The 22,970-nt window shown below is 32.0% G+C and overlaps 2 protein-coding genes across 3 annotated transcripts in view; one reads left to right on the plus strand and one right to left on the minus strand.

Moving 5' to 3' along the window:
• LOC139519736 (protein-lysine N-trimethyltransferase SMYD5-like) overlaps window positions 1-2,096 on the minus strand; it is a 42,400-nt gene extending 40,304 nt beyond the window's left edge. The window contains exon 1 of the mRNA XM_071311979.1: window positions 1,966-2,096. Within this exon, the coding sequence (XP_071168080.1) occupies window positions 1,966-2,022 (57 nt within the window). The 5' untranslated portion in view covers window positions 2,023-2,096. The remainder of the gene's footprint in view (window positions 1-1,965) is intronic.
• Window positions 2,097-2,237: 141 nt separating this feature from the next.
• Window positions 2,238-14,135, plus strand: LOC139519737 (cell growth-regulating nucleolar protein-like). 2 transcript variants are annotated; one of them, XM_071311982.1, is made up of 8 exons: window positions 2,238-2,340; window positions 4,504-4,636; window positions 5,278-5,398; window positions 5,898-6,005; window positions 6,774-6,857; window positions 12,215-12,566; window positions 13,081-13,223; window positions 13,983-14,135. In XM_071311982.1, exons 2-8 carry the CDS (start codon window positions 4,512-4,514, stop codon window positions 14,118-14,120), a joined length of 1,071 nt encoding a protein of 356 aa, XP_071168083.1. In that variant the 5' UTR covers window positions 2,238-2,340; window positions 4,504-4,511; the 3' UTR covers window positions 14,121-14,135. The 2 variants fall into 2 exon arrangements, with proteins under 2 accessions (XP_071168083.1, XP_071168082.1); XM_071311981.1 differs by having other exon boundaries at window positions 2,247-2,345.
• The last annotated feature ends 8,835 nt before the right edge of the window (window positions 14,136-22,970 follow it).

Genomic DNA, 22,970 nt, shown 5'->3' on the forward strand with positions numbered 1-22,970 from the left:
GATAAGTGCATAATTTAAGTTAATTTTTAGTTATGCAAATGACTCTAAGAGAGACAGTATTATTTCCTCATCTATACCCAGCGGTAGTTACAGTTCTATCTTTATAGCTAACTAAGAGGACTTGATCATGCAGCTCATTATTTAGAATACGTAGAGGATACTCAATAAAAAAAAATTGCAGGTTTGCCTCTATCTTTCAATATTTGTCTGTTGCTTGCATTGGTTTTATTCAACAATGTTTATTAACATAGGTTTACTAACTTGCCTTTACCAATAACATTTTTGGCAGGACTATGTAACAAGGTTGGGCGGTAAATACCACCCCCGGTATTTTACCAGTGGTATTTACCGGTATTTTCCGCCCTGGACAATACTCCCCAAGTGGTCAATACTGGCAAATACTGGTCAATTGAAATTTTCATGGTTGTTTCTACTATTAATTGAAGTAAAAACTTGATAAAAAGTCAAAAATACTTAAAACTTTAATCTTTATGCATGTGTCAGCTTTGGAAAGAATACATGTATGTAACATAAACTATCTCAACTAAATCTTAATTATAAGGACACAAATTCTTGCTACAATTGACTTATACATTGTACATCAAGCATCAACCTACAATTTTTGTATTTTTTTTTGATGACTCAGGGCAAATTTTTTTTTGACAGAAGTGTATAAGATAGGAAACATGAACTTGATTATTATCTTTAAACACTTGAACACTGTAAAACTCTTTATTTTTTTTACCAGATTTCTAAACTCTAGTAGCTATATATATATATATATATATATATAGTAATACCAAGATGAGGGAAATGAAGCTGATGACTCATTTAACACATACATGAAGATGTATTTTAAAAACTGGTTTATAAACATGATAAATGAGGGTAATAAAAGGGGGTACCTTCATGATGAATAAAGGTAAAAAATCTTGCCAAATGATATGTTAACGGTAATATTTCGTGGGCTTTATGAAAAAAATCTACCGATTTTGACGAACCACCTAAAATTCCTTGAAAATGGTAACGATAATTATTTCAGAACTCAAAAATAACTAGGGGTCGAATTTAAGCTTTTTGTATACTGGCAAGCTGGAACAGTGGAATAAAAAATCTACTGGTCCAGCTGCGAGGGGGGATAGGACCTTTATCGGGACTCCGGGATCAGGTGTTTTTAAGCTCAGGATTTCTGGATTGACCCTTTCGGGATCCGGGAATTCTTTTTTTAAATTTCAGGACCTCGGGATTTCGTTTTTTTTAAGCCCGGGATTACGTGATTTCGTGTTTTTAAGCTCGGGATTTCTGGATCAGGACCCCTCCTACCCTCCCTCAGCTGCAAATCTTAACTGGTTCTGCAAAAATGACATTCATTTGACAAACACTAAAAACAATTTCATGAAACAATATTTTATATTAATTTCTTCAAGTTAACAGGAAATAATATTTTATTTTCAATGAATACAATTATCCTCTTTGACATGCTTCAGTACCGGGTAAATGATTTCGCAAGTTAATTTGTTTGCAAACAAACTGATATTGCGATGCAATCAGTGAGTTTTATCAACAAATTTCTACTGGTCCACCAGACCACCAGCAGACAAAATCTACTGATCCGACGCAAATTCTTCTGGTCTATGACCGCAGGACCAGCGCCAGTTTCGACTCCTGGAAATAACTCTGACCAATCCTGATCATATACAATGTATATAAGCATGACATAACTTAACATGAGATTAATAAATTTTAATCAATTTCATGCAAACATTAGCCGAAAACTACTGTTTAACGCCTAACAATAAAGGTGCATTTTTACCCTTTACATATACATGTAGTGATGTACCAAATTAGGGTTGTTGAAGTAATGACTAAATGAATGACAGGTGAGGTGGGATAGGTCTTGAGGATTGAGGAGTAAACTTGTGACTAAATTATTATATTCATCTGATTATTTGTTTCCCTCATTACTTTTAGTTCATCAATAAGTTGTATTTCTACATTTTCTGTGCTGTTTTTCAACTCCATTTCTATTTGATGAACCGAAGACGGTATGGAACTTATACGAAAATAAATTTTATGTTCATTTTTCTTTTAAATAATAATGAAATGTCACCAAAAAGATAAATCATATCTAATTGACCAAAATGAAGAAATTTATTCTTGTTCTTTTGTTCAAATCTTTAAAGAACGACCGTTTGTAAATACAATTAAACGCGGAATTGCATCTAATCCGATTTAAGTTTTTGTTTAGAATCCCATTGACAACTTCCGCCACATGTTCATTTATTTTATTTTTAATTTTGATATAAGAAAAACAAGCATTTCCTTGTTTTGAATTACTTGGTAAGGTGTGTATGATATTAAACCCTTCATCCTATAACTTTAGGTTATGAAATTATAACATGACAAACTCAGAGTGCTTGATTTTGATAAAAAATCTAGATAGCATTCTGTTTGCTTTTCTTCATACATACGAATTTGTATAATTATTGATAATATTACTTTACAAACATGAAAAATCCTTGTTGTAATTAACTGATTTGTGTATATGTTTTCCTTCTTGCCTTCATGAATTCGGTCATACACTGCTGGCCTATAACATAAGATTTATTTACAGTACCATTCAAAAGGACCAACTCTCCCACACCCTACACCAAGGAAAATGTCCGAGTTACTCCGAAAAACTCTGATATTCCTCCCAAAATGTTGGGAGGAATTTGGGAATAATCTCTTCCAAAATCAGGTAAATGTTTATTGTGATAGCGAGCTCACTCCCCTATTATTTGCTCTTATCCTACTTTGATCTATACCGACACACGACTGATAGGGTAATAGGCTTAAAGTCATATGAAACGAGTAAGTGGTTAAAAATAACGTTTATCCAATTCTTGAACCAATGCATGTATATATCATAAACTTAGTCCTCTGTGCACAAATTTCTCATTTTACGCATATATAATGTTTAATCGTCAATTTTTTTTTTCTCTCTGTCTGTTATGATTTAACAAATATGGCTACTCATTAAATGCCGTGTTTTGAAGCCGAAGTTTACCGATTGTCACCTTATAGTAAACAAATAACAAAAAGCATAGTTATTGAGCACGTGTTTAACATGAACAATCAGATAATTGTTTATTTTAATGACAGATCCATGCTTATTGTGACCACCAGATTTTTACGAGGAGGGTTACGCTCAGGTCACTATGCATACTGAAAATATGTCGGCGAAGCAATTTAAAATAATGAAATTCTTCTAAATGTGAACAAATTAACACTAGTTATACGTCCATGGTCAATAATATAAATTTATGGTTGATGAAATATTGAAATTATGATGGAAATTGTCCAGGGATCAATTGTGTTCAAAAGACAAAAATACAATAAAGAACTGCCAATTTTGGGCGATTAAGAAATGTTCAAAAATGAAATGCTGACTGATTTAACTGGAATAGAATATTATGATGGGCAATTGAGGTTTAATAATAATTAAAGGATTAGTGACCTATTGAATGGCGATAAGCGGATTACTTATCATCACAACTTTTAACATCTTTTGTAAACGTTAAATGGCTGCGCGTCATAAACTTGTCAAAAACATGAAGACAGGTAAAATCATAGTAATTTAATGCTAAAATATTTTTACACTTTCCAAATTTAAATGACGAAATTGATATTAAATACTTTCATCAATTTGAAAACCGTTTCGTAGCAAAATCACTTGAAGTTATTCCCTTTGTTCAACAGAGTTGTCACTTTACAGTTTCTTTTCGTAATTTAGATTATTGAAGTCTGTATAAATGTACCGAGGTGGTGAAACATAGTATTTTACATTGCTTCAATAAATTGAGTTTTACTTGTTGAACCGATGAATAGATTAGACGATCGAGTTACAAAAAAAAGACCTGATTATGTTGTCACGCGTCGTAAATGTTTAGTACATCCGATTGGCAATAAACCAATTAACAGCCACGCAGTGTTGGGAGAGAATCTTTGGAGGAATTTGGGAGTGAAATCCGCGGTACTTGGTAGCTCCGAAAAACACGGAAATCGGAAAAAAAAGGATATTGAATCGTTCCGTTTGAATGGTACTGTAATACATTTTTACTCTTTTACAAAATGTATTAGGGCCTCATATGCATGATGTAATGATAATAAACATGTGGATATGTAATCAAATGTCAAATAACAAAAATACTCAACTCCAAGGAAAATTCAAAACAGAAAGTCCCTTATTGATGGTATAATCAAAAGCTTAAACTCAAACAACTGTCACATTCTTGACTTGGAACAGGCTTTAAGTAGTAAATGGTGGATTAAATCTGGTTTTAAAGCTAGCTAAACATCACACTTGTATGACAGTTGTATAGGAATCTGTTATATTGACAATGATGTGTGAACAAAAAAGACAGACATAAAAGGTAAAAAAGGTAAAAAATTGGGGTACAGCAGTCAACATTGTGTTATTATCTTAATCACCATAAAAATCATTCATACATGTACTTTCAGAGGTTGAGATGGTGGTGTTTACTTGCAGCCAGTGTAACGAATCACTGAAGAAGAATCAAGTAGAAAAACATTTTCAGACAAGATGTCGTAACTGCAATATGATATCATGTGTTGACTGTGGAAAAGATTTCTGGTTGGTATATTATATACATTTGCATAGGTTTATTTTTTGTTTAGAGTTGTCTCCCTTGTCAAAAATTCTAGAAAGGGGACTTATCTATGTAATGTAGCTAATTTATATTTATTTTATAAATAAATTTACCTCAATCAAAAATAAGAAGTTCATGAATTTGGGGTATGTTTTGCAATGAGACAACTCTCCACCAGGGATCAAATGACTCAAAAGTTTGCCACTATAGGTGAACAATCTCCTTCAATAATGAGCCATAAATTACAAATTAAGGCATACATGTCATTCTTCATTATATTATATTAATAATTTCTGTGATTATATTAAGAAATAACTTTCTTATCAAAATGAAAACAGAGGTAAGAACATTGAAATTAGATATCAAATTAACACTTATCTCCCCTAAAACTGCACTACCTTCCTTACAGAAGAATTTATTTGGCAGTACAATGTACCAATAAAAAAATTCATGTGAACTATCGGTATATCAAAATTATGGAAAGATCCTGATTCATTTTTTGGATCAGAAGGGAAAATGAAATTTGATTATGGTATCATTGAGATTTTCTCAAAATTACAAATGCCTATTATCATGATTATGATACTGTGTAAAATAATCCTTATTCCTATTTTATTACTTTCAGGGGAGATTCTTATGCAGAACACATAAAATGTATTAGTGAGGAAGAAAAGTATTCAGGGAAGAATTATAAACCAAAAGCTAATGCCAATAAAGGAGAAGTCAAACAAGAACAGTGGCTAGAGGTATGTAGTCCAAAATGAAGGGAAAATTAAGGAAAAAACTTATAATTGTGTGGGTAAATATTATGAAAGGATTTTCTTTTGTAAATATTTTGTTTATTTGAACTACCTTCATAAAAACTCCATAGATATGTTAGCAACAGTACTAGTCATACCAAAGACATAAGCTTTTATATATATTGAAATTTCTCAAATATTTGAGCATGTCATCAAATGCACAATTTTCTTGGGGTAAATATAAACAAAATTTATTTTTGTTCTTTTATTGTATTTAAAAAACAATTAAATCAGCTATCTAACACCTGTAATAGGGAGGATAGGCCATCATAGGGTACAAACATGATAACTGTAAATATGAAGGTTTTTTAAAAACTTTTGTACAAGTAAAATAATGCAGATTTTAATGTTTGTATACAGACTTATAAGAATTGATAGAACATTTTATATAATTACCCAGGGGTTATATCAAAAGTTAAATTAGTTGATGATGTCCTGATTTCAGAAAGTCCAGGTGGCTATTGACAAATGTATCACCAATCCAAGATTGAAAGGAGTGTTGGAAAGGATGAAAGATTACCCTAATATTCCAAGGAAAAAAGCAAAGTTTGAAGTATGTATGGATAATTTGTGATATATAATATGTTTAAATGTAAATAAATTTATGAAGATTAAACAAAAAACTTAGAAAGAGTGATACCATGGACATGACAAAAAAACAAAACATCTTTGGGCCAAAAAGTTGAAAATGGTTTGAAATTTTATCAATTAAAATGTTTGTACATTGTACATCAAATTAGGAAATGAATAAGATGATACCATAAAATTGAAAAAAAAGTGAAATCCTTGTGAATTTAAAAAAAAAAAAAAATGTAAGTTTTTTTAAGAAATCTCAATACCGGTTTGATATATAGGCTGGTAATTTTAGTGCAGACATGTCATTTGTTATGTCACTGTGGCATCATAAAGAAACACAATTTTAAATATTTGACAATGGTGAATTTTGTTTAAAAGATTCATAAAAAAGAACACCAGCCTTATGTGAGATATTTGACTTACTCATCATGCTCATATTAACATCTTCTGATAAAAAATCAGAATAATCTTGTTGCAAAATATCTTGTTACAAAATATCTTTTTAAATTGTGTTTTCATGAATTCTTGATTTCTTGGTTTGGAGAAATTCTGCTTACTTATATGAATACAAGTTTGTCATTTCTTGCATATATTTGAATTCCATGTTGTACTGTGTAACTGCAGTCATCAAATGATATTGCTTGATTGCCAAATTAAGGCATCAGCTATTATATATTGAACTAAAAGTACATTGAGAGCAGGTGTCTTCTTAGCTAACAGTCTGAATTACTCTTGATATTTCCAGAATTTTGTTAGTAACAGTATGAACGTCAGAGATAGACGATTGGTTGGTGAAGTTTGGGATTTACTATTAGCCAATACAGAACAGGTATTTCTTCTTCTTCTTCCAATAATTTGCATACCACCTCTGGTGTATTATCGCAAAAGACTATTTACACATGCCCAAACGAATCATCCTTCCAACAAACTATGTACACAAATCTGGTTAAAAGCCATTGTGGTAAGCTGTGACGACAGCCGATGGTAGTTCATTATATCTAGTATCTAGTTTAAAAATGTGTCCAGTGACCTGGCCAACCAACCAAGATGGTCGCCATGGCTAAAAATAGAACATAGGGGTAAAATGTAGATTTTGGCTTATAACTCTGAAACCAAAGCATTTAGAGCAAATCTGACAAGGTTGAATTATTTATGAAGTCAAGATCTATCTGCCCTAAAATTTTCAGATGAATCGGACAACCAGTTGTTGGGTTGCTGCCCCTGAATTGGTAATTTTAAGGAAATTTTGCTGTTTTTGGTTATTTTCTTGAATATTATTATAGATAGAGATAAACTATAAACAGCAGTAATGTTCAGCAAAGTAAGATTTACAAATAACCCAAAGTGACCGAAATGGTCAGTTGACCCCTTTAGGAGTTATTGCCCTTTACAGTCAATTTTTAACCATTTTTCGTAAATCTTTATGTGTTATGGTAAAGAAAATTAATCACCCCCTTCATTTATCAGATTTGATTTCGTTCAAAGTAATCAGTACGATATTTTATGTTTGAAGTTAGATTCATAACAAACCCGACATAGTTTTTTTTATAATATAGTTAATTGCTACTTCAGTTTTATATTAATAAGAATTAAAATGTGCTTTGTTATTAAATGCAATATCAGTATTTAGTTCAAATATATAATCTTAAATTAATCCTAATTCTATCTTATTCATTCTTATGTGACGTCATTTTTCATTTTTTGATGCTCTGTTCTACTAATTCAAATGACGTCATTTTTTCGTCATTTTTCAGTTTCAAATAGGACGTCACTTGGCGTAGAGGTTTAAACGTATTCGGATGTGTCTACTTTTGTGTTTCAAATGTCTGGTTATGTAAATGTATTTCAGTTGTTTCCTGTAGTTAGTTAATACTTCAGCTTTATCATGTACATCTTTTGAATATTCATTTTATTAAATTTACTGTTTGCAAAAGTATAAATTACTCTAAATTATAGGGATTTTCTGGTAACTTAACAGAAAACCCTTGCCGTTTTTGGCACAACCTTTTTGATCTTTTGGTCCTCGATGCTGTTCAACTTTGTGCTCGTTTCGGCTTTCAAACTTTTGTATCTGTGCGTCACACATAGGTCTTGTGTGGACAATATACACTTCTGGCGTATTAAAATTTTGAACTTGTTGCCTTTTGTTGGCTGTTGTTCGTGTGATTCTTTGTCAATTGTGTTCTCCAATTTATTTATATTGTAGTCCTGTGTTGTCATTTTGATGTTATATTTCACATGGCCATAAAAGTGCGAGGTTTGGCATGCCACAAAACCAGGTTCAACCCACCATTTTTTCCTTTAAAAATGCCCTGTACCAAGTCAGGAATATGGTCATTGTTATATTATAGTTCGTTTCTGTGTGTATTACATTATAACGTTGTGTCGTTTGTTTTCTCTTATTTTTGAGTGTAAATTCACATTGCGATAAGACGTGTCACGGTACTTGTCTATCCCAAATTCATGTATTTGGTTTTGATGTTATATATATATGTTATATTTGTTATTCTCGTGGGATTTTGTCTATATGTGTTACATTTTAGTGTTATGTCGTTGTTCTCCTCTTATATTTAATGCGTTTCCCTCGGTTTTAGTTTGTTATCCCGATTTTGTTTTTTGTCCATGGATTTATGAGTTTTGAACAGCGGTATACTACTGTTGCCTTTATTTAGTTATCTTTTACAAAAATCTTCTCCTCTAAAACTACTGGGCCAAATTAATCCAAACTTGGCCACAATCATCTTTGGGGTATCTAGTTAAAAAATCTTTCTGGTGACCCGGCCATCAAATCAAGATGGCTGCCACGGCTAAAAAAAGGACATAGGGGTAAAATGCAGTTTTTGGCTTATAACTCAAAAACCAAAGCATTTAGAGCAAATCTGACATGGGGGTAAAATTGTTTATCAGGTCAAGATCTATCTGCGCTGAAATTTTCAGATGAATCGGGACTACCCGTTGTTGTTGATTTGCTGCCCCTGAATCGGTAATTTTAAGGAAATTTTGCTGTTTTTGGTTATTATCTCGAATATTATTATAGATAGAGATAAACTATAAACAGCAATAATGATCAGCAAAGTAAGATTTACAAATAAGTTTACATGACCGAAATGGTCAATTGACCCCCCTAAGGAGTTATTGTCCTTTATAGTCAATTTTTAACAATTTTCATAAAATTTGTAAATTTTTATTAACATTTTCCACTGAAACTACTGGGCCAAGTTCATTATAGATAGAGATAACTGTAAGCAGCAAGACTGTTTAGTTAAGTAAGATCTACAAATACATCACCATCACCAAAACACAATTTTGTCATGAATCCATCTGCTTCCTTTGTTTAATATTCACATAGACCAAGGTGAGCGACACAGGCTCTTTAGAGCCTCTAGTTTTTTTGTCCAACAAAAACAACTGTTGAGATTGAAACATTTCTTCAATAAATCTGTAACTTCTCATTATATGACTTTACACCAAATTTCTAATCAATAGATTAAAGCATCGCAGAAAAAGTATGGAAAACTTTAGTGTGAGCATCTGTCTAACAGACTTCACTGGTAGGGGACTATTAGAAAATAAAATTGTGTGTACAGTAGTGAATTGATATTCAATTATTCAGAACAAAAAAACAAAACAATCAAATTAGAACAGTACTATACAATCTTCAACAATAGAAGTGACATCATGGCGAAAACTGTCTCAAAGTTTTAAATAAAGACAGTGTATTAAACTGGTAATTATAAGGACACACTATGCATCTACAATTATAAAAAGAAAAAAGTGTAGGTTCTTTTTTGATACCATTTTGGCTAAATGTGACAAAGTCAAAGAATGCAAGACATATGAAATTGAATGATTATCTGATGATGGTGGCAGCTTTAAATATTTGCATAAGGCTGTATACCTCAGAAGGCAGAAGACCTGAATACTGAAAATCTTGTATACAGGTGCATTATATTAAGAAGTTTCCATCTGGCATATATCCATTCAGGCCTGGGGTAATGGTAATTTGTAATTGTAATGCATTGTAATATTACATTTTTTGGATGTAATGCAAAGTAATTAGTAATGCACATTTTCTGCATTACAATTACATGTAATGTAATGATTACTTTAGTTAAAAATTGATGTAATGCGTCCATTACAGTACATTACTTTTCATTACAAATTGGTAAAATAGATAAAATTGAAGAATATTGTATAATAAAAATAAAATATTAACAAAAACAAAAGAAAGTATGGAATAAAATTTTTGTCACATTTAATTACTGTATTAAATAAATTACACCAATCTTTAAAACACACATTAAGGTAAGAAATATAAAATGGTAAAAATATCAAGTCTTTGATCTTGGTTTCTAATATTTGTTTAATATGATATGGGAATATTTTGGTGTTTGGTGGTCTATGAAAAATCTTATAAAAAAAGTTATCAAACAAAACTATATAGATCAATGAAAAAAATATGAAGATGAAAATTTCATAATTCTATACACACCTTACATGAATTTCAATGAAATATTGAATATATCAAACAACATTTTTAAACCAAACTGTGGTTTGGGTACTGTCTGTGTTGTTATTTCACCTAATTAATATCACAATGTTTTTATTGCAATCAAATCTTCTCAACTTATGTTTGTCCTCACAGAACCCTTAGGCATTTCACAAGATAGCCCTTTCTTTAATGACACATTTATTATATCCCTTTGAAATCCTTAATGATGTCTTAATGATTAAGTAATCAATGTTAGAAACAAAATTATATGATAATTTATTTATTTTTTTCCACCACCTAAGAAACTTAAAAGTGACTTTTTCAGTTTCATGCCTCCTACTACTCAATCAAAGGGTATAGACACAGGTATGTGAGTTTGTGGTCTAGTGGTTAAGACCGGTGCTGAAGGTCCCGAGTTCGATTCTCACTCGGGGTGCTATAAATATCAGTACATCAGAAGGGTAATTTTCACCCTCTCACACACATCTCTGGTACCCACACCGGAGTTTAAACTAGAATGGGTACTTTGGGGGCCTCGGTTGGTCAAAGTTGTCCCCTACTTTGACCTGGAGATCAATCTTCTGATATCTCTCTGGTTTGTCTGTTTCCACCGAGTGGCCCGGTGGTTCTCTCCGAGTACTTCGGCTTCCTCCACCATAATAACAGACTTCTCGGTGTCCTACACACTCCCTTGGGCGGTGTTGGGTGGGGATTGTTCTGGTGGTGGGATAATATTGTAAAGGACACATCTCCATTAATCCTTAGGGAGTGTACATGGATCTGCTGTACCCTTGCAGTCAATCAAGGGGTGCGTCTAAATTGGCGGAATCTCGAGTACATACATATGGTGGAGTAAATGATGTTGACATCTACTTGTCTGAGCCATGTGAAGAAATTTCAATCAATGCACTGGAATAATGGAAGTCAAATTCAGTGTGCCTTTCTTCTTTGGCTAATACAGCTATCAAGTATTTAGCCATTTCCCACACATAAGCTCCTGTAGAAAGGCTTTTAATATTGCCGGAAAGGTGTACAGAACTGATCGCTGTTCTCTTAATGGCATCACATTTAAACCACTTATGATGATAAAGTGCAATGGACATATTAATTAACCAGTATTTGAAGTATATGTCCCTAACACTGTATACATATGTACATATACCTCTGTTTTTGAAATGCTTTTTGTTTTTATATTGAAAAAGTAATGTGTAATGTAATGCATTACACAGGCAAAGTAATTGTAATGTAATGCATTACATGTGAGAAAAAATGTAATTGTAATTGTAATGGAAGAATCACAAAGTAATTGTAATGTACTGCATTACATTGCACTGTAATGGCCTTAGGCCTGTATCCATTGCATTTGACCCCATTTTCATTGTTCAGTGATAGCTTGCAAAATCAATATGGTCAATGATTATGTAGGTAAGTCCTATATCATATACTATAAACAATAGATCAACTATATTGGTGTATGGAATGAGTGTTAAGTGTACATGTACATCTTGCAGTTTCACTTGATCTTGACCTCAGTTTAATACACAAGTTTTATGTCACCCCTGTAGTAAAATCTTATGTTGTTAAGAAGATAAACATATAATATTCAAACATAACCAATAAAAAGGGTGAGACATTTCAGTGTGTGCACTCTTGTTTTGATTTAATGAATACAGTAAAAGGTTGGTTTTTTTTAGCCAAAACCAGAGCCCCCAAAGGCAGAAGAAGACAAATGTGCCGAAAATGGGTCTCAAAAAGAAAACAATGTGAACGGGAATGCTACAAATAATGAAGAACTTAAAGAACTGTCAAAAAAAGAGAGAAAAGCAGAAAGAAAAAGAGTAAAAAATAAAGATGAAGTAGAGGAAAATACTGTGAAAGCAAAAAAATCTGATAGTAAAAACAAAAAATGTTCTGAAAATAAAACTGACAGTTCTACTGAAAATGATGAAAAATCTAATAAAAAGAAATCAAAGAAAAGAAAAAGAAAAGACACAGAAGAAGAAATTGAAGAATTGGAAGTTAAAAAACCTCACATAGAAGAGGGAGGTAAGCATTTAAAAAAAAAATGTTTGCAAAGTTAAAAGAAAAATAATTATAGTCATGTGCTGGACAAGAATTGAATACATTTAAACATCTATGTTGGGTCACACTGAAGTGGGATGTGTTCCCTGATGTGACATGGTCTATATTTATGAAGTGTGATGGCTAGTTTAAAATCTACATATGTGCAGTTATTATGATGAGAAGATTTTTTTATAGTTTAATGTAGTATATACATTTGCATACTTTGATTTTCTGCATGGGGATATAATTCTGCATTAACATCTTCACCATACCAATATAGGTAAAAACTTGAAAAACTGCTTTTAACAAAAAAATGACTTCTACATCAACATGAAAAGCATTGAAAATATAGTTTATGTAGTCCATTGCACTTCAATATAACAATATAGAACAACAAACACAACTCCTATTTCAGGTTTTAAAAATGAATGAAAATCTGTAAATATGGAGATCTCATGATAGTTATGCATTATCTATTTCTGAATTTTGATTACAGATAAAACATTAAATTCAACCACAGAGGAAAATGATGATGAAGTGGAAGATGATAGTCCAAAGAAAAAGTTTAACTGGGAACAAACAATAACAGAAGTGTTGAAAAGTAAAGGAGAATTATCATTGAAAAAACTGAAAAAGAAGGTATGAAAAAGACATATTATGAATGTTGATTAACTCCCTTCACATTATTAATAAGTAATGAATATAACTAGAATACTTTGGAGGAAAAGAACATTAATGTTGCATGGAAAAGATACGTACCTTTTGATGTATAAAAGAGTTTTAATTCTTCTGAATATTTATTCAACTGATTAACAATTTTACCTGTGCTCCATATAAAAAATAGGACATGTACAGTTGTAAAATTCAAAATATGAAAAACATCAATGTATGATGCCAGCAGAAAAAAGATAAGGGAAAGATCTGAAAAAAAATGTCACACAGTATATCTTATCAGAATGATATTTTTTTTTATGTTTCTGTAGGTAATTGAAAACACTAGTCTTACTCTACTCTTAAAGGAGGGTATATAAAAAAGAAGATGTGGTATGATTGCCAATCCCACAACTCTCCACAAGAGACAAAAATGACACAGAAATTAACAACTATAGGTCACTGTATGACTTTAACAATGAGCAAAGCCCACACCGCATAGTCAACTATAATAGGCCCTGAAATGACAATGTAAAACAATTCAAAACGTTAAAACTAATGGCCTAATTTATGTACAAAGAATGAATGAGAAACAAATATGTAACACATAAACCACTGAATTACTGTAGTTTACCTAGCCTAGACTTCATGGTTCAAGCTAACCAAAGATATTACCTCTACCTACACACTCAATGCATTCTTCTGTAAAATGTATGAATAAACATTGATTACAATTTCATTTTTCAGGTTTTGTGTGAGTATCAAGCTCAAGTTGGTTCCTCCAAGTCAGATGAAAGAATTTTTGCTAAACTGAATAAGAAAATTAGTAAAAATCCAAACTTTGTTATAAAAAAAGAAAGAGTAAAATTGAAAAATTCTAAATAAAGTACTATAATTGCATTGTTATATTTATTTGTTGAAAAAAATTCTGACAATCAAGTGACAATCAACACTTCTATTTAGGAATCTTTTGTTTGTCTTTTCTTCCTTATTTGGTGCAGACATGTTAATATAAGACAATGAAAGTATATGATAAACAGAAAACCCCAGTTAAGCACAGGAAAAACAAAAACAAGAACTGCATGTTGTCAAATGAAACAAAATAGATTGTCAGGGTTTACAGAGAAGAGTATATTTGTCTTCATCTTGTCAGGATAGATAATTTGCTTTAAAACCAAGCAGAAATTACATATCAGTATCATGGTTAAAGTCTTGGATGATTTTACATGAAAACATTTAGCAACTTTTAAACAGGTTGACTTTAACTACAGTATTGAAGAATTTTTAATCAATTTAAAAAGAATTGAGCATGGACATTTTAAAGGCATGTAGATAAACTTTTCATAAACATTTAGAAAACATTTTAAAATCTGATTCTTCTATAAATAGATGGATGAAACCTATTCTTTCATAGGGAAAAGGAAATTAGGTAGGTTTTCTGCATATATATGGCTGTATTGCTTCTAAACTATCAACATGCTAAAAATTTAAATTTTGTGGGACATATCCAATGTTTTCAATTGAAGTTATCTGAAGATTTGTTTCAAGTTTTTTGCTTTATCTGATATTATAATAGTTAATGGCATTACAGCTTTTACATTAATGCTAGCAAGACAAATCTTTGTTTGGCTTGCTTGCTTTGCTTGTATCAATGTTTGCTCAAGCATGGCAATTAAGATAGGCGGGGCTTCAGCTTGTTTACATAATACTTAAATTTTATTGGCCGTTATGTTTGAGGTTAAGGACACTAAATTTTAAAACATCACAGGATGACAAATATAAAGCGCAATCGCAGAAATGGAAGCCAAAAAATTGTAGTTTTTTTTCTCGATGATATGCATTTTTATCATCCAACTTAAAAGGCTGTCGTCAAGTACTTTTTGTAAAACAAAAAAGCTATTCGAACACACCTACTCTGATTTCGAGTGATTCATTACATAGGTATTTCATTTGACCCATTCATTTCATCTTTTAGTACTGTGATTTTTTTTTATGTTATAACGTCAACCTGTAGCTTTGCTATATAAAAATGATAGAATCTGAAGCGAGATGATGTATCAAATATTCTTTCTTTGTACGTTTTCAACACAAAATATTCATCTCAAACACACCCTAACATAAGAAGGTGCACTTGATTTTCTAATAAAAGGGATAAATTAATTAGGGGGGATGACTTAATTCTTTTATTTATTATGTCTATTGTTATTGAATATTGCGCAATTTGGATTAATTTTTGCTTGTAAACCTTCAAACTGATTATTCTTTGTTTATAGAGAAGGCGATAAATGCTTTCTGTTATGTCTTTAGTAAGAAATTTTTTTAAAGTGAATAGAAACAAATAAAATAACAACTTTCTTCTCAAATACGAGTGTTTAATTGTAAAAAACAACCATTTGTATATGTATTTAATTTATCTATTACATAGTTAAGTAGAACAGTTAGATATCAAGTCGACGACATGGTTATCTATCAAGTTGGATGAAGAAAATTCTTCCCTTTTTTTTTTTAATTAATACAGACGGAGAACATATCAATCTATAAGTTTACTTCTTTCCGTGTCTGTCCTTCCATTACGTGACTCAATAAAAAAAATAAAAAAATTGGAAACAATTGTATCAAAAAGAGGAAATCGAGCGAACCTCCTTATGTTAGGGTGTGTTTGAGATGAATAATTTGTCTAAAAAACGCACAAAGGAAGAACATTTGATACATCATCTCGCTTCAGATTCTATCATTTTTATATAGCAAAGCTACAGGTTGACTTTATAACATAAAAAAAAATCACAGTACTAAAAGATGAAATATATGGGTCAAATGAAATACCTATGTAATGAATCACTAAATCAGAGTAGGTGTGTTCGAATAGTTATTTTGCTTTTCTAAAAGTACTTGACCACAGTCTTTTCAGTTGGATGATGAAAATGCATATCTTCGAGAAAAAACAAATACATTTTTTGGCTTCCATTTCTACGATTGCGCTTTATATTTGTCATCCTGTGATGTTTAAAATTTAGTGTCCTTAACTTCAAACATAACCGTCCAATAAAATTTAAGTACGACGTATACAAGCTGAAGCCCCGCCTATCTTAATTACCATGCTTGAGCAAACATTGATACAAGCAAAGCAAGCAAGCCAAACAAAGATTTGTCTTGCTAGCATTAATGTATTAGCTGTAATACCAGAAAGATATTTCTGTTTATGGAACAGTATTTCATTGTTTGATTTGTTATACATCAAAACTTATGAATATTTCAATAAGGTTATTAAAACTCGTACTTTTAACCCCTTGGCCTATTTGGGTTATTGTCATCACATTTCCTTGTTTCAATGTCATTGTTATATGAAAAGAAGATGTGATATGATTGTCAATGAGACTCCCCACACTAGACCGAATGACTCAGAAATTAAAAACTATAGGTTATCATAAGGTCTTCAACAATGAGCTAAGCCCATACAGCATATTCAGCTATAAAAGGCCCAAAATAACAAATGTACTAGTATAACAATTCAAACAAGAAAACTAGCAGCCTATGTACAAAATAATTGTAACCTTTAAGTGATATCTTTTTTTAAACCTGACGATCTATTGTTTGTCTTTCCTTCTTTATACGGTGCAAAATGTTTTATGAAGGATAGTAAAACACCGGGAAGAATAGGAAAAAGAATTGAATGAAACGATTTTTTTGCATTTTCAATGATGCAAAGAGACCAAACTGCACGACTTCTATGCCAGTTTAAGCTAAGTTTGAACACAACCCTCCTTCAGGTATCTAGGTTACAATGCATGTCTATTATGTTAGCAGACTGTTTATGTTGACTGCAGATGCTCTGAATACAAAATAATGGTCAAAGACATATAATTGAAGGTCGAAGACATATGATTAATGGTCAAAGACATATGATTAATGGTCAAAGACATATTATTGAAGGTCGAAGACATATACGTAATGGTCAAAGACCTATAATTGACCAACTGTGCAAGACGGTTATTGGTATTCAAGGTCATTTAATATCCCCTTTTAGTATAATTGTCAATTGTTTTAAAGTTGCGCAATTTAAATGAATTTAATGCTTTTGAACAGGATTTCTAGCAGTCCTCTTTTGGAATATTTTCCTATACTTTGTTGTCAGTAGTCTAAGAAATGCACAAATTTGTGGGGTATACGTTAACGGCACCAACATTACAATAACAGAATGAATCCAAAATCATCAAATGGTTTCAGTTTTATGAAATGTATATTTGTGAAGAAAGTAGAAATAGAGAGAAGTTACTGAGTAAATCTATTTCATTGGAATACTGTATATATTAAGCAGAAGAACTTAAGAAGTACAAAAAAAATCCTACTCATTCAACCAAATAATACAGATATGTTCCTTTTGTGGTTCTTAATAAGTTATTATTATGGTTGATACGTTTTATTCTATAAAGCATGGTTTTATATCTGGGCGTCACTTGTAAGTCCTGTGTGGACAAGGCGCGTTTTTGGCGTATTGAATTTTAAACCTGATGCTTTTTGTTATCTATTAATCATGTTTTTCTTTGTCTAATATGTTCTCCTATTTATTTGTATTGTAGTCCTGTAATATTATGTTGTCATTTCAATGTTATATTTAACTTTGCCATTAAAGTGCGAGGTTTGGCATGCCACAAAACCAGGTTCAACCCACCACTTTTATTCCCCTTTAAAAGTGTCCTGTACCAAGTCAGGAAGATGGCCATTGTTATATTATTGTTCGTTTCTGTGTGTGTTGCATTGTAACGTTGAGTCGTTTGTGTTTTCTCTTATTTTTTAGATATTGAGATCAGACGTGGCATGGTACTTGTCTATCCCAAATTCATGTATTTGGTTTTCTTGTTATATTTGTTATTCTCGTGGTGTTTTGTCTGATGCTTGGTCCGTTTCTGTGTGTGTTACGTTTCGGTGTTATGTCGTTGTTCTCCTCTTATATTTAATGCGTTTCCCTCGGTTTTAGTTTGTTACCCCGATTTTGTTTTTTTGTCCCTGGATTTATGAGTTTTGAACAGCGGTATACTACTGTTGCCTTTATTTATGGATTTGTATAGCAATTAACTTTGATCACATACACCAAGTTCATCAACAAAAGCTTCATTAAAGAATGTAGAATAAGATCATTAAAAAAGCACAAATCTATTGAAAACTTGAATAGACGAGATTTATATATATAAAACACTCGAAGGCTTTCTGTTTTTCTTCCTGAAGGAAATAATTTCTTACTGATGATAAGAATCTAGAGAGTGCATATTTTTCTCTTTCAAGATACAACTTGTCACGAGACGATATGCTTTTTTGTTGATCTTGCTCACCATGAGGGGGGATAGGAGGGGTCCTTATCCCGAAATCCCGGGCTTAAAAACACGAAATTCCGAGGTTCCGAATTTAAAAAAATTAAATTCCGACATCCCGAAATTCGAAAAAAAAAAACAATTCCCGGATTCCGAAAGGGTCAATCCTGAAATCCCGAGCTTAAAAACACCAGATCCCCGAGTCCCGATAAAGGTCATATCCCCCTCCACCATGTTACTAAAGAGAGTTAATGTGAGGATAAAAATACCGAAATCCGAGGAAAATTGGAATCGGGAAGTCCTTAATCAAATGTCAACATCAAAAGCTCAAACATATCAAACAAATGGATAACAACTGTCAAATTCCTGACTTGGTACATGCATTTGCTTATGTAGATGATATGGTGGATACAATCTGGTTTTACCTTTACACTTTACATTTCACTTGTATGACAGTAGCATACAATTCCATTAACATGACAACGATGTGTGAACAAATCAAACAGCCATAATAGGTGACAATGTCAATGCATCCACCAATCACACATATTTTCTGACTGGTTTATTTTAATATCTGAGTACCATTGTTCTTTAACTAATATTTTAACAAGAGGACCAAGTGTCATTGCCTCTTCATGAAAGTCTGACAAATATCACAAAACATGTTACAAGAAAAATACTCTTGATAGGTTAGGTCATGAACACTACAGTATAACTTCTGATCAATTCATGTCAAGATATTTTGTGAAACGAGCCCCTGTTGTGGTTATTCTCATTTCTTTATCTACGAGCTATTTCTGAATTAAACTATTCTTCCAGAAGAGGCTACTTTATCCTCTGCCTGCTGAATGAATTTAGTGGCAACCTAAATCAAAATGTTCATAAGATTAAACATAAGTGATTAGTCAGTTTCTCTGTAAAAACAATGTTTATTTTGCAAATCAGCTTTTATGCATGGGTAAAATGTTTAAAATTGTGTGTGACTGGTTTTCTTGAGTTTTCGAAAATTTTAAATTGAATTTTTGCTTCTCCTTGGACGGATTTTACAAAATGCGAGACATGGACGATAATTATACGGTTAATGTAATATATTCCTAGGATAAGAAAATCCTTAGTTTTTCAAAAAAATCTAAGTTTTGTAACAGGAAATTTATAAAAATGACAATATATGATATAAATTGATATTCATGTCAACACCGAAGTGCTGACTACTGGGCTGGTGATACCCTCGAGGACGAAACGTCCACCAGCAGTGGCATCGACCCAGTGGTGTAAATAGTTATCAAAGGTACCAGGATTTTAATTTAATACACCAGACGCGCGTTTGTCTACATAAGACTCATCAGTGAAGCTCAGATCAAAATAGTAATAAAGCCAAACAAGTAACAAGTTAAAGACCATTCAAGACCCAAAATTCCCCAAAAATGTGCCAAATACAACTAAGGAAAACTATTCCTGGGATACGAAAATCCTTCGTTTTTCGAAAAAATCAAAGTTTTGTAATAGGAAAGGAGTAGGTTCAGTAAGACCCCTTTTCGGCCCAAAAATATAGGAGTTTTAGAAAATTGTGAAATTGTAATCTTTAAGCTATGTTTTGGAAAGAAAAATGCTCCTGCTACATAAATATGAACTTTTTTTGACAATACAATGCACAAATATTGCGTACTAGCATCATTAAGTCATGCTAAATTATTGAAATCTTCAAAACTTTAGCATTTTGGTTAATTTTTAGACGGTTTCCGTCTAAAATGAAAGTGGCCGCATTCGTGTTCATTCATCATGTTCATAATATTGAAATGTAAGTTGTATTTGTTGATAAAACAAAACATACATAAAGGTTGAGGATGAACACGGATGCGGCCACTTTCATTTTGGACAAAAACCATCTGAAAAGTGACGTTTTTTGGCATATTTGATAGATTTTTCATATTTAAGCTTGAATCAGAGCGTTTTTAATGACTAAATCAGTTAAAATCTTTCATATAAACTAATCGAATCAATTGAAATAGACACTTTCGTGTTTAAAAAGTTTCCAATTCGTTAGATGAACCTGAAATTTAAGGCCAAAATCGGCCCTTACTCCTTTATAAAAATGACAATATAATTGATATTCATGTCAACACCGAAGTGCTGACTACTGAAACGTCCATCAGCAGTGGCAGCGACCGAGTGATGTAAATAGTTATCAAAGGTAACATTGTTTCAAGAAATTACAAGAGATTTGTAGACAGATTTTATATAATGTGGCATTTCCGTCTAAAAATTTAACTATATTTTCTACTGCGAGATTAGAGAACATTGAAAATGTAAATAATAAAGTGTTTTATTACAGAGTATTCAGTTCATTTAAGTTTGCAAGGTCAAGTTCGTAGGCGTTTTAATATCTTTCTTTATCTTTAACATATCAACATAAAATAGATACATGCACATAAAAAAAGAATAACGTATTTCGTAATGGTCGGTAGGTCTTGAGAAAACTGCAAGAACTTGTATTAATAGATGCATTATCAAAATATTTATGTTTAGATTTTTCTGAAACATTTTGGAATGTAAATGTAAACAAGAAAACTGTATTTATAGAAATTCCGAAAACATTAAAGATAGCACAAATACTTCATGAAAATTAAAAATATAACATTTTTGAAAAAATGTCATGTATCAGTTATCATTCAATATCTGCCTGATTCTTATGTGGAACAGTACTTAATTCATGCAAAAATGCACCAGATTAAAATCAAAAGCAAACCATGCATGACAAATGAAATTCCTTTTGTCACTAATAGTCAACGGTCTCAAAAGAAAATTTATTTCATATAGTATAGACCATATCATCAATTACCTTTTATTAAAAAATCCGGAAGTACCAATTCAACCAAACTCTAATTTAATACGTTTGCCATACACATTCACATAATACTTATTCATTTGTATTTGATTACTTGACAGTGAATGAAAGTGAGTTGTCCTGCTTTAACCAGGACAAATTCTACTAACATTTACAACGTTTGTTAAAAGAGGGACGAAAGATACCAGAGGGACAGTCAAACTTATAAATCGACAAAAAACTGACAACGCCATGGCTAAAAATGGAAAAGACAAACAGACAAACAATAGTACATATGACATAACATAGAAAACTAAAGAATAAACAACACGAACCCCACCAAAAACGAGGGGTGATCTCAGGGGCTCCGGAAGGATAAGCAGATCCTGCTCCACATGTGGCACCCGTCGTGTTGCTTATGTGATAACAAATCCGGTAATAGTCTGATTCGGGAGGTCACATTCATAAAAGGGAAGGGGATTGTAGTTACGACGTAAGGAACATATCCGATATCATTTGTGAAACGGTTATTCCATAACGGTCAACTAACTCGTGATGGCGTCCGTAAAACTTACGAAGGGATGATTTCAACTTCACCATTTGGAACTCTTGGTTTAATAGCTTCCTTGTGAGCAGCAACCCTCTATCAAGAAAATCATGATATGAAATGCAAGCACTAGAATATCGTATCAATTGGGAGATATATACCCCGTATGCAGCTGCTGTTGGAATTAATAAGTTAGGGAAAATGGATATTATAACTATTGATATGCCAACCTTAACCCGACGGACTGGTAGGGAAGACAGTCAAAGAGGGGCTAAAGATACCAGAGAGACATTCAAACTAATAGATCGAAAATAAACTGACAACGCCATGGCTAAAAAAGAAAAAGACAAACAGACAAATAATTACCTGGAAAGTCAACTACAGTAACTATTCCTTATAGATAATGATAACAATGGGAAGCTAGGGAAAATGTTTAGAAAGACAGCACAATGATGAAATAAAAAAACCCAACAATTTCACATTGTAAACAAAATATACTGTTGACGATACTTTGAATTTTTGAAATACTGAGGCTTTTTTTTTTACCTGAGGAAAAGATGACCTGAGCTGTATTTGGTAAAACTTTTAGGAATTTTGGTCCTCAATGTTCTTCAACTATGTACTATATTGGCTTTTTAAACTTTTTTATTCGAGTGTCACTGATGAGTCTTTAGTAGACGAAACGCGCGTCTGTGGGAGAGTACAAAACTTCAATCCTGATATCTAGGATGAATGTATTAACATAGATCAGACACACACACACACACACACTGATATAAAAAATGTACTTATTTAAGTAGTTCCTGCTCCATATATGGATTTCATCCATTTTCTATAGCGATTTCAGGTGAAAAGTCAAGAAAGACAAAAAAAGTCAGTATCGTATATATATCAAATTTTCTAACCATTAACTTCGTTCAGTAGCTTAAAGGCTTAAATACCTTTATGGTTGATTCGGGTATAGAAATATGGTATAATATTCCTGAAATTCTTTCGTCCGGCAATTTGTAACTGTTAAGTGGGATGTCCGTTTTTATGCGGTAAATTTGTTTACTCAA

Source organism: Mytilus edulis, chromosome 4 (genome assembly GCF_963676685.1).
Source record: "Mytilus edulis chromosome 4, xbMytEdul2.2, whole genome shotgun sequence".
Taxonomy (NCBI): Eukaryota; Metazoa; Mollusca; class Bivalvia; order Mytilida; family Mytilidae; genus Mytilus; species Mytilus edulis.

Coding starts and splice junctions, on each gene's coding strand:
- LOC139519737 (XM_071311982.1), top strand. CDS start 4,512: ATGGTGGTGTTTACTTGCAGCCAGTGTAACGAATCACTGAAGAAGAAT. Junction 6,858..12,214: donor TATTAGCCAATACAGAACAG/GTATTTCTTCTT, acceptor GGTTTTTTTTAG/CCAAAACCAGAGCCCCCAAA. Junction 13,224..13,982: donor TGAAAAAACTGAAAAAGAAG/GTATGAAAAAGA, acceptor TTCATTTTTCAG/GTTTTGTGTGAGTATCAAGC.